Raw genomic sequence first — 11,750 nt, forward strand, 5'->3', positions numbered from 1 at the left:
AAACGCCCTCTTTGGTGCCTGCATGAGTCTCCCTAGATAATCAGTCAGCATCTCAGAGAGAAGGCAGCAGTCCCCTCGTCATGGGCCCTGTGGTGCTTGTACAAGCTCAGGCAGGCTGATTCTAAGCCTCTCTTCCCAGGAACATCATGTTGGTAGCTTGAAACTGGCTGCACTAGAAGTATTTATTCCATGGAAATTGGCAATAGCTATAAATCAGAGCTTAACTTTTTATTTTTCTCCCCGAGAGCAGCACACCACTAAATTAGTATCCCTACATTACAGATAATGAAACTGAGGCTCAAGGATACAAAGTAACCTGCCAAAGAGACCTAGCTTATAGGTGATGGACCTGGGACTCCGAGCAGGTACTTTGATGGTGGAGTGCTCAGGGATGATAGATTGAAAAGAACTTAGAGCCACTTGGACGTGGAAGCGTCTAGGTTGATCCCAGTCGGCTTACTCTGCTGTGTTCTGCTAAAGCAAAATAAAATACTTGAGGCTAAGCAATGCATGAAGAAATTTATTTCCTTACAGTTTTAGTAGCTGGAAAATCCAAGATGAAGGTGTTGGCATCAGGTGAAGGCCTTCCCATGGGAGAAGCACAAAGAGAGAGAAAGAGAAAGAAAGGGGGTGGGACCAGACTCACCCTTTTTATAAAGAGCCCATTACTAAGAGCAACTTTAAGAGGGCTCTGCCTCTTAAATTCTCTCACCTCTTCATAACAGTCACAAAAGCAATTAGAATTTCAGCTCGAATTTGGGAGGGAGCAAGTATTTGAACTGGGGCACTGGTTTCTCAGGTGGGTACCAGAGTGGGTGTTGCCCTAGGCTGATGTCATTAATCAGATAGCAACACCAGAACAGGAACCAGTCTGGGTGAAGAGGGAATTGATTCAGTTTTGGATGGACTGGATTTGAAGCTTGTTGTTGGGGAGATATTAGATTTGGAGCCCAGGAGAGAGGTCTAGGCAGGAGTTTGCAATCTGAAACATGGAGTTTGGTTCTTGGCTAAGCCCAATGTAGATGATGTTAGAAGCATTTTCTGAAAGTATAAAAAGTGCAAGGTCCACCTTTCTATATATATTTTTTTCTTATATGTGTCGACATTTGGGTATGGTGAGTAACTATGCACTCCTGTTTACATTTGTTCTCTGGTCCCAGTACACAGTGAACACTCAGGAAGTATAGACTGAATAAATGTGACTCATTTTCACCCTGCAAATACTGATTCAGCTGCTGTTCAGGACCGTACATCAAAATTAAATACATTTGCTGGGCACAGTGGTAATCCCAGCAGCTCAGAAGGCTGAGGCAGGAGAATGGCAAGTTCAAAGGCAGCTTCAGCAACGTAATGAGACCCTATCACTAATTAAAATACAAAAAAAGGGGGGTGGGGTGGGGTTGTGGGTTAGTTGGTAAGTGTCCCTGTGTTCAGTCCCCAGTATCTGCCCCCCCCCCAAATTAAGTATATTTCTCACAACTCAAAGAAAATCTAGAATTCTGGTGTAGGCATATGGATTTGGAATCATATCACTCTTACAGCATGTTAGTGCTACATGTAGGACTAGGCATCCTGTCTGACAATGTCCTTGTTTTACTGGTGAGCCACTGAAGACCAGATACGATGCCAAGACCATCCAGGGACGGACGGAGACCACCTGGTCTTGGCAGCCAGTGAGCTTGGCTTGCCCTGCCATGTCTTGCCAGTTTTTCTCGCCTGCTCTGTGATTTGGCTTGTCCCTGGGGTTAAAAAAGAGTTGGAGCTCTGATTCTGGAAGGATGATGAACGAACGGATGAGCATCCACATCTCTGGAGGGTTAATTTGGAAAGATAAGTAGACGTCACTCCAGGTTACCAAACAAGAAGTAGCCATATGCAAATGAGCAGATTGTGGCTTTCCTCCTGGTTGGCCAGAGGGGTCTTGATGTCACAGTGCATAGGATCTCTGCACTCCAAATGATTGTGCCTCTAGGCGAAATAACTCCCTGATCTGGCTGGTCTTTGGGCTCCCTCTCTGTCCATCGGGGAAGCAAGGCAATGGATCCACTCTATCAGGCTGGGTCCATCCTCATGAAGGTGAATACCTTACAAGGGAAGAAGATGGTAGAGAGCGGCCTCCAGTCTGGAGACCTCTCCCTCTCCCAGTCATGGCCCTCCTGCCTCCCACTGCCGGCTGACTTGGAGATCCTGCAGCAGAAGGTGATCGGGATGCAACTGGAGCTGGAGGACTTTAAGAAGGAGGCGCTGAAGGCCATCCACTACCTGGAAGACTCCTTCTGCGAGATGAATAGCATCCTGGCGCAGCAAGGGGAGCAGGCGGCACGCGTGAAGCAGCGGCTGAGGGAGGAGGAGGACCGGGGCATCGTGCGCAACAAGGTCCTCACCTTCCTGCTGCCTCGTGAGAAGCAGCTCCGGGAGCACTGCAAGTGGCTGGAGTACATGCTGCTGGGCAGGGGCCGCTACACACTGGGTGCTCTCAGGAAGAGCCTGGTGGACTGAGCCGCCTGGGCCACAGCAAAGATTGTCACATGGAAGATTTTTTTTTTAAAATGGAAGGACAAACCTAAATCCCCACCCACTTTCTTCTTTTTCCCCCATTCCCTTTGCTTTCCTTCTACCAAAATAATACCTTGCTGAGGGGTAAAAAGACTTTGGTTTTCAGACCCCACCCCCGTGGCTTGCACCTGGAACTGTTTTCTGTCTGTAATGGTGATATCGCTTTGGATGTACAGCCTTTTTTCTTGTATATTCTTAAACTGATTGTGTTGAACAGATATTTACCTTTCTTGGAATGACTCAAAGCTCTCATGACTTGTTTCTTAATGTCTGGTCTCCCCAGAGGGGTCGGGTCCTGGGTCCAGGCCCTCAGATGTCCCCAGCTTGCTCTGAGTTTGTAATTCTTGTCCTCGCCTGTTGCCTTTTCCTGTCTTCTTTCACTTTTCTCTGCCTTTGCCCACCTCTGCTGCCCTCCATTTAGCCTGCAGACTGGCCCATCAGATGGACAGAGCTCGTTAGCACCCTGATGGGCGGATCTCTCTGGGCTGTAGGGCGCTGATGAGGCGACACCCGTAAGATGGCACTAGACGATAGTGATGCCCATTTCCACGTCTGACTCACGGAGCAGGAATTGTAACTTTGCCCAGATTATTTATCAGCCAGTGCACATACCCTCCACCGGCCCTCGCAGGGCACGAGAAACACCAACGCAGGAAGTCAAGTTCTGTACTCCGGATCTCCATGCTGCTAAGCCGTAGAAGTGGGCTTCGAGTGCAGGTCACCTGTGCTCACTCATCGTCCTGCTGCTGCTCACCCCCTCTCTGACTTGGGAACCACATCAGTCTGGTCAAGGACCTGTCGTGGAGGAACGAGATTGTCACGTGGGTGACTGGGAGTTCATCATCTGTCCCTGTGCCTTTAATTTCCAATTAGCCTTCTGTTTCTTTTCTGTCCTTTCTCTGGACTCCCCCACCCCACCCCCACCCCCAATGCTGTCGTGCAGCAGAACTGAGCAGCCTGGAGGCCAGCGCCTTAGCAGACTCTACCTCTGTCTCTCCAGCCCGGGACCTACAGCTCGTCCATGCCCTCTGGCCTTCGATCTCAGCCTCAGCCCCCTCCTCTTTCTTTCACAGACTCTCCAAATAAAATGAAAAAATCTGGAACTTGGGTTCAACTTCACAAAAGGCCCCCGTGAGCCATGGTTAATTTCAATATCCATCCATCAAGCAGCTACCCAGAAGGGCTGCATCCCCTACTCTAAATTTAGGTCATTTCTACCACAGAGGGCTTAGCTGAAGTGATAGTAATGGTCATACCAGCAATATTCACCTTGCTACTAATACAATGGCTTAGAGTCACCAAGAATATCATGTATTCCAGGCCCCACGCATGACCCTTTGTTGGTACCTACTATTAAAAACTTCTAAGATTCTGAGGAAACTAAGGTTCAGAGAAGCTAAGTAACTTGCCCAAGGTTACACGGTGGGTGGGGTTGGGATTTGAACCTAGTAATGTGTAGCTTTAGAGCCCCTGCTTTTCACTAATATTTACTATGTAGTATTTTTTGGATAAATACATCTGGACAAATACACAGGACAAATTGTTGAGCAAGCTCTCAGAGAAAGGATTGTTTGATGGAGGAGATACTCAAACCTCGTAGGGCATGTGTGTGTGTGTGTGTGTGTGTGTGTGTGTGTGTGTGTATAATGTGTTTAATGTATCGGAGAAGGAGAACTTTGCTTTCTAATAAGAGATGTAACAAATTCCCACTGTCCATGCAGAGGTGAAGGAGCTAATGTGAATTCTTATGGAAGACTTGAGGAACCCTCAGGTTCAGCCCTCTGCAACTGCCCTAGAGTTAAGTTCCTGGGAACACTGAGAAGAGGTCAAGAGATCCCCGTCCGTCAGACTACATTTGGAGTCATCTGTGTTTTGTTCTGGTCCAACAGTTTAAGAGGGTCCTAGACAGCCTGGAGTGTGCGCAGAGGTTGGGAGGAGACCAGGGAATCTGAGGGAAGGGCAATGCTGGAAGACCTGGGGAGTGGGCAGGAGACATTTTGAGGGGAGATCCTTCCAAACACTGGAAGGGTGTGATGGGGCTAATGTCATCCCTCTTCTTCCTGCTTGTGTAAGGAACCAGTCAAGGGATAAATACAAGAGCCAGGCAAAATGGAGACAAAATATCACCTTTCTAGCTGAAAGAGCTGCTTGAGATTGGGGTTTATTTAGGGTCTGTCAGTCACGTGGACCGGCAGAGACTTTGTCCTTGAATCTGACCTTGTCTCCAGGCACAGTGCAGGCTCTGGTGGACAGCTGCAGGCTTCTGTGGAAGTGTAGGGTCATCTGTCTGCAGAGGGACAGCTTGGGAGAGAGGAAGGAGTATGCCAGGTGAGTGCAGATCTGACTCCAAACCCACCAATCAGAAGGTCCCTCCCCTTCCCTGGAGAGGAGTAGGTGGGGGCGGGGGGAAGGAGAGGCAGCGGCTTGAATGCAGGTCCCTCCATCATAAAAGAGGAAGGGGAAATAAGGGCTCACCCTCAGCCAAGAGAAAAAGGCTTAGGTGAGCTGATTCTACAGGGCAGCCCTAGCGACAAAGGACAGGTGCTTGCAGGAGGCAGACCTCAGCCCCATGTGAGAAAACAAAAATGACATTGGATGCCTATTACATCTGGGGGCCCCAGATGGGTTGCCTTAGCAGATTTGGGATGAGAACATCTTAGAAAACCTTACACATTTCAAAGACTCCTAGGTGATACCCTCTAAACCCTTGCAATATACTGCCTGATGGGAGTATCTTCGTTTCCCTGGGGCCTTGGTCTACACCAGATAGTTAATGCTAACAATGTGATTTATGGTGAGGTCCCTGGGTCATGCTATATCAGTTTGACCTCTGGAGGAGCTGCAGACTGAATAACTAAGGTCAGCCATGCAGGCACTCCATGCCTATGTGATAAAACACCTATAAAAACCCTGGACACCAGTACTCAGAGGAGCTGCCCTGGTTGACAATATTTAACACATTGCTGGGAAGTTAAGTGTCATCCATACAATCAGTGGGAGAGGGCAACCAGAAGCAGGCCTTGTCTCTCCTTGACTGTCCTATGTACCTTTTACCTTTTCTGACCTTAATCTGGGTCCTCCAGCTGTCGTAGACTGTAACCACAAGCACGACAGCTTTTCTTAGCTCTGCAACTTCTAGCAAGTCATAGACCCTGCAGTTACTCTTGGGACCCACAACACAGAATCAGATGCATTTGACCTGTGCTAAGGGGTTGTCCTCACTATAGCCATGTGAGTTAGGCACTGTTACCCCCAGGACAGAATATGAAATTTGGGCACAGAGAGGTTAAGTTTCTTGTCTAGATGTCCCTAATGAAGATTCCAGAGTGCTCTCTCTTGACCACCACCCCACTCCAAAGGAAGGAACTTGGAGTAATGAGGTGTTTCTCCCTTTGCTGGAAGGTCCTTTAGTGGGTGGCCCCATGACCCTCCAGCTCCAGGTGAGTCCTGACCAGGTAGTGCTGGAGGAAGGGCCTGGAGGCTCATGGATTTCCTGTCTTGTAGGGCTCAGGTCACATCTCTCCAGGTTGGGTTAGGTGTCCTACCTAGAGACCAGGTAAAAGTCTAGGTGTCCTCTCACAGTCTTCTCTGCTACAGGGTTTAAAACCTTATAATTTATGGAGAGCTTTTGCTCTAAGCCACAGGATACCCATGACACTGACTTTATAAGGAGTGGGGGTTTTTTCCTCCCCATCTAACAAGGCATTCCAAAGTGGATGTCTGATTTAGTGACTCAATAATGAGGGCGCTCTGGGTTTGCATTTCTCTCTTTCCTGATCCCCCTTGCCTCCTACCCTCAGGACCACATGATGGCTACAAAAAACTTCCAAATTGTGCTGCTGTTCCACCACTGCCAGAGAAGGAAAGCAGTGGCAGACCTTTCTTTGAAAGCGCGCCCCCCCCCCCTTTTTTAAATCAGAGAGGAAATTCTTTTCCAAGAAGTTTTCCAGCAGTTTACGTTTGACACTTCTTTGGCCAGACCCGGGTTGCTCACCCACCCTAAACCAATTATGAGCAATAAGGGAAGCAATTGTCACAACTCAGCTCCGGGGTCTGGACACTTCAGATACCCATTGTGTGAACAAAATCAGTGAAGCTGGCTGTTAGGTGTTGACCAGCCCTGCTGCCATCGCTCAGTCCTACATTCCCCACTTAGTTGATACTAAGGGCCCAGAAGATGAGACCTCTGTGTGCTGGACAGAGCTGTGCAGTGTAGTGGGCTGGGTGTTGGTGCAGAGGGACCTCAGGGCCTTCGCTTGCTCCACCCTCATCTGCCTGATACTCAGGCTTTGTCCTTGAAGACAGAGGCTTGAGATGACCCAAAGAACGCCAGGGAAATTTAAAAACCCCTCAGTCCTTAAAATAGGCAGCCGCCCCAAAAGATGCAATTCACACGTGTCTGCCATCACCATCCACAGTGACCAACCTGTCCTGGTTTAACTTTAAAACTGGAAGTCCCACTGGGTGTGGTGATGCATGCCTGTAATCCCAGTAGCTCAGGAAGCTGAGGCAGGAGGATCGCAGGTTCAAATCCAGCCTCGGCAAGTTAGCAAGGCCCTAAGCAACTTGGTGAGACCCTGTTTCAAAATAAAAAATAAAAGGACTGGGGATGTGGGTCTGTGGTTAAGCACCCCTGGGTTCAATCCTTGGTACCAAAAAACAAAACAACAACAAAAACCAGCTGGTCGCAGTGGCACACGCCTGTAATTCCAGCAATTTGGGAGGCTGAGGCAGGAGGATCGCGAGTTCAAAGTCAGCCTCAGCAACAACGAGGTGCTAGGCAATTCAGTGAGACCCTGTCTCTAAATAAAATACAAAATAGGGTTAGGGATGTGGCTCAGTGGCCAAGTGCCCCTGAGTTCAATCCCCCACCAAAAAGAAAAAAAAAAAAATCCTAAAACTAAAAGTCTCACATGCCAGGAACTGTCTCAGTCCTGGGCAAATTGGGATGGTGGTCATCTTGCATTAGACAAAAGACACTTTGGGATGATCCAGGTGAGGCTGTGGATGGGGCACATCACAGGAGGTCAGGGCAGGAAACAAAGATGGTGGTGGCTGTCTTTGCCAGGTGCATCTTTTTGGCAATGCTGGGCACCAACACGGGCCTTGTGCATAAACACTCTACCATGGAACCACACCCCCAGCCCTGGATGATGGAGCTTTGCATATTTTTAAGCACATGCAGTGAGCTGCCCACGCTGTGGCAGGAAGCACTTGTCCTTCTCCACTGACTCTTGGATCCTTGTCTGCAAACTCAGGTTGGCAAGGAGGTTTGAGAGCAAGGCTTTTTTAAAAAACAAAAACCAGACACTAGTATGGCAATTTGTAAATCAATGGATGTGTAACTGATGTGATTCTGCAATCTGTGTATGGGGTGAAGGTGGGAGTTCATAACCCACTTGAATCAAAGTGTGGAATATGATATGTCAAGAAATTTGTAATGTTTTGAACAACCCACAATAAAAAATTAAAATAAATAAATAAATAAATAAATAAATTGAGTTTTTTTTTCTAAAAAAAAAAAAAATAAAATAAAAATAAAAAACAAAAACCAACAAACAAAACATGGGGTCTCCCTATGTTGCTCAGGCTGTCTCTGAACTTGCGATCCTTCTGCCTCAATCTCCTGAATAGTTGGGATTATGGGCATATGCCACCATGCCCTGGCTGATCTGTTTTTATTTTATTTGAATTTATTCTTTATTGTGGTGCTGAGCCTTGCACATGTTAGGAAGTGCTACACCCCTGAGCTCTACCTCCAGTCCTGTTTTGATTTTAGATGGAGTCTTGCTAAGTTGCCCAGGCTGGTCTCAAAATCTTGGGCTCAAATGATCCTCCTACCTTAGCCTCCCGAGTATCTGGGACTACACGTGAGCACCTGGCTGAGGGACAGGCTTTTCCTGAGCAACTTGATATCCTTCTGGGAACCATTGGGGTTCCTGATTAGGTCACACCTTGCAGCTAAGACCTAGTCCTGAAGGACAGAGGAGATTCACAGTAGCCAAAAAAGCCAGGAAGAGAAAGGTATTTTTGCAGCTTTGGAAGAGGTACGTTCCTCACTCCAACCCTTCTCCTCCCCACTGAGAACAATGAAGTTGAGCAGCCCAACTGCTCACTTGCTCTGAAATTCTAAGACAAATAGAAGACAAAATAACAGATGGGTTTCTCCCTGCTGATAGCCACAGTTCTCCAAGGTTTCCTCCAAGCTGTGTACTCTGCTTGCCCCTCCTGAGCATTCCCAGCAGTGAGAGGGCTGCTGAGACTTTAGTGCACGGTTCCATCTTGCAACACTCACAGCTGCTAAGGGAACCCTCCCTGGAACCCGAGTCCTGTGTCTGCTGCAAGCTGGGATGCTTGGGTGAGCAGAATGACGGCTGGGCGGGGGGCAGGGAAGACAAGCACGGTGCTTGGCTTGGGGAGGTAAGGAACCCCAGCTGTCACAGCACGGGTCGTCTTATCTTTACTACTTAATTGATACCCAGGTCCAGGAGGAGGAGAGCTCTGGGGGAGAAGTGTGGCTGGGCAGCGTTGTGCAGTATGGATAGGAAGCAGAGGCTTGGATCTGGAGCTGGCTTCATTGTACAGCAGAACTCTGCTTCCTGATCAGATCCAATCCATTTAGTGACTAAGAACAGCAAGCCAGGGCATCTTTCCTGACACTTACCAGGTGTCAGTCTAGGTGGCTTTCCCTGGGTTCAGATTTATTGGGTGTGATTTACATAGGAGACTCAGCAACTCCTTCCAATGTCAGAGGGGAGAAGGCAAAAGAGACTCGGGAGTGTCTGGGCCATTTCCCCTCCTCTTCGCCTCTTGTCTACTTCAAAAGTGAATGTGGTTCAAGTTGGTGCCCAGCAAGGAGTAGGTGCTCAGGAAATATTTGTTGCATGGAATAGAAAGTGGCTGCATCTTCCTGGCCTGTTGGTACCAGTGGTATTTATAAATGCAACCTTTGAGAGTGACTTCGGGTCATTTAACTGGAGTAGAAGTCTCTGAGGCCACATTTCATGACAGAGTATGGCGCTTCCGGTCAGAGGTCCTGAGTTCAAATCATGACTTTGAAGTTTCTTAGATACCCATATAAGATGTGGCCCTTTATCTAGCATTCGTTACTTCTGTCATCCAGAGACTTCTGATTTTTCCTTTGCAAAATGGGATTAGGGGAGTCCATTCCCCAGGCTTGTTTAAGAGTTAGTTGAGATGAGGCACAGATGTAAGTGACAAAAGAAAAGGCGTTAATTTATAAGATATTTCAGTCTTTCACGCCCAATCATCTGGGAGGGGTCAGCCCAATTTCTGGGCTTTTTGGATACAGAACTAAAGAAGGAAGGTTGAGGGTCTTGCTTCAGAAAAGGCTGAGGCTTATTAGTGGGAAAGAAAAAATAGACACAAGTAGAAAGAAACAGGGAGAAATAAGAAAGAAAACCCTGGAAGGCTCAGGTTTTCAAAGAGAAGTCTTTTCAGTGTGCAGTGGAGACTGAGCCCTGGGGATGAAGCTATGCAGGGTTGGCTGGGAGAGCGGGGTGATCCGGTGGATTGGAGAAAGGTGTTAGGAAGTGACAGGCGTGAGAGCTAAAAGGACAAAACTCTCAGAAGGAAACAGGAGTAAACCTTAGGCACTAAAGGAACAAGCAAGAAAAGAAAAAAGCAGGTAAATCGGACTTCAAGATGAAAAGCTTTTGTAGAACTAAAATTGGCCTACACAGTGGTACCTGCATACCGATGTTTAAAGCAGGCAAATCCCAACAGCCAAGTTATGGAACCAGCCTAGGTGTTCATCAACAGACAAACGGATAAAGAAAATGTAGTGTATATATGCACAATGGGGTTTTACTTAGTCATAAAGAAGAATGAAATTATGTCATTTTCCGATAGATGGATAGAACTGGAGAACATTGTGCTAAGTGAAATAAACCAGACTCAGAAAATCAAGGGTCAGATGTTTTCTCTCATATGTGGGAGAGAAAGAGAGAAAGGAGGAGGAGGAGGAGGAGGAAGAGGAGGAGGAGGAGGAGGAAATACAGGAGGAGAAGAAGAAACTCACAAAAATAGAAGGGAGACCTATAAAGTAGAGGAAAGGGATTAAATAAGGGAGGAGGAGAGGGTAAGGGGAAGAAGAGAAGGACTGAGGAACAAAACCTACCAAATTATGCCGAGTCCATGTACCACAATGAGTCTCACTTTTATATAATGCACTAATTAAAATAATAATAATAATAACACTAGAGGAGAGATCAGTAGAGTAGAGCAAGCATTGGGAGAGGGAGGAGGAGAGGGAAAGGAGGAGTAGAGGGGAATGAGATGGATCAAATTATGTAATGTGTGTGAATAAACATGGCATAAGGAATCCAACTACTATGTGTAATTGTAGGACGCCAAAAAAAAAAAATTAATGGGAGGACAGAATAAAAGAGATTTAAAACTTTTGTCATGCAAATAATGCCATCAAGAAAATGCAAAGGGTCTGGGGTTGTGGCTCAATGGTAGAGCACTTGCCTGGCATGTGGGAGGCCCTGGGTTCGATCCTCAGCACCACATAAAAATAAATAAATAAATAATCCATTGACGACTAAAAAAAATAGAAATAAAAAGATAATCCACAGAATGGAAAGATATAAGTCAAATGTCTGATAAGGGACTTGTATCCAAAATATACAAAGAATTTTACAACGTCATAATAAAAAGACAATTCAATTAAAAAGCTGGCAAAGGATCTGAAGAGAGATGTCTCCCAAGAAAATAGGCAAATGATCAATAAGCACAGACACAAAACAAATGCTCAGCAGCCTTGGTCACTGGGGCAATGCATTTGAGTTACCATTTTACATCCACTGATATTGCTATCATAAGATACAGATAATAACAAGTGTGGGTGAAGATGTGGGAAACTTGAACCTTCACACATTGCTGATGGCAATGCAAAATGAGGTAGGCAAGCACTTTGGAAAATAGTTGGCAGTTTCTTAACATGTTAACAACATGCTACCAGATGACCCGGCTCAATGAAAACATATGTTCACATAAAAACTTGAACACGAAGGTTCATAGTGTCATCATTCACAACAGCCTAAAAGTGGAAACAACTCAAATGCCCATCACCTGATGTGATAAGCAAAATGTGGTATGTTCATACAATAAATGTTATTTGGCAATAAAAAGAATAAAGTACCGGCACATGCTATATCAAGGATGAACCG

The 11,750-nt window shown here is 46.6% G+C and overlaps 1 protein-coding gene across 1 annotated transcript; it reads left to right on the forward strand.

The window, feature by feature from the left end:
* The first annotated feature begins 2,037 nt into the window (after window positions 1–2,037).
* Ccdc182 (coiled-coil domain containing 182) lies at window positions 2,038–2,499 on the forward strand. The gene has a single exon (XM_027950239.2). It carries the CDS (start codon window positions 2,038–2,040, stop codon window positions 2,497–2,499), a length of 462 nt encoding a protein of 153 aa, XP_027806040.1.
* Window positions 2,500–11,750: the final 9,251 nt, after the last annotated feature.

The sequence above is a fragment of the Marmota flaviventris genome, chromosome 17 (assembly GCF_047511675.1).
Source record: "Marmota flaviventris isolate mMarFla1 chromosome 17, mMarFla1.hap1, whole genome shotgun sequence".
Taxonomy (NCBI): domain Eukaryota; kingdom Metazoa; phylum Chordata; class Mammalia; order Rodentia; family Sciuridae; genus Marmota; species Marmota flaviventris.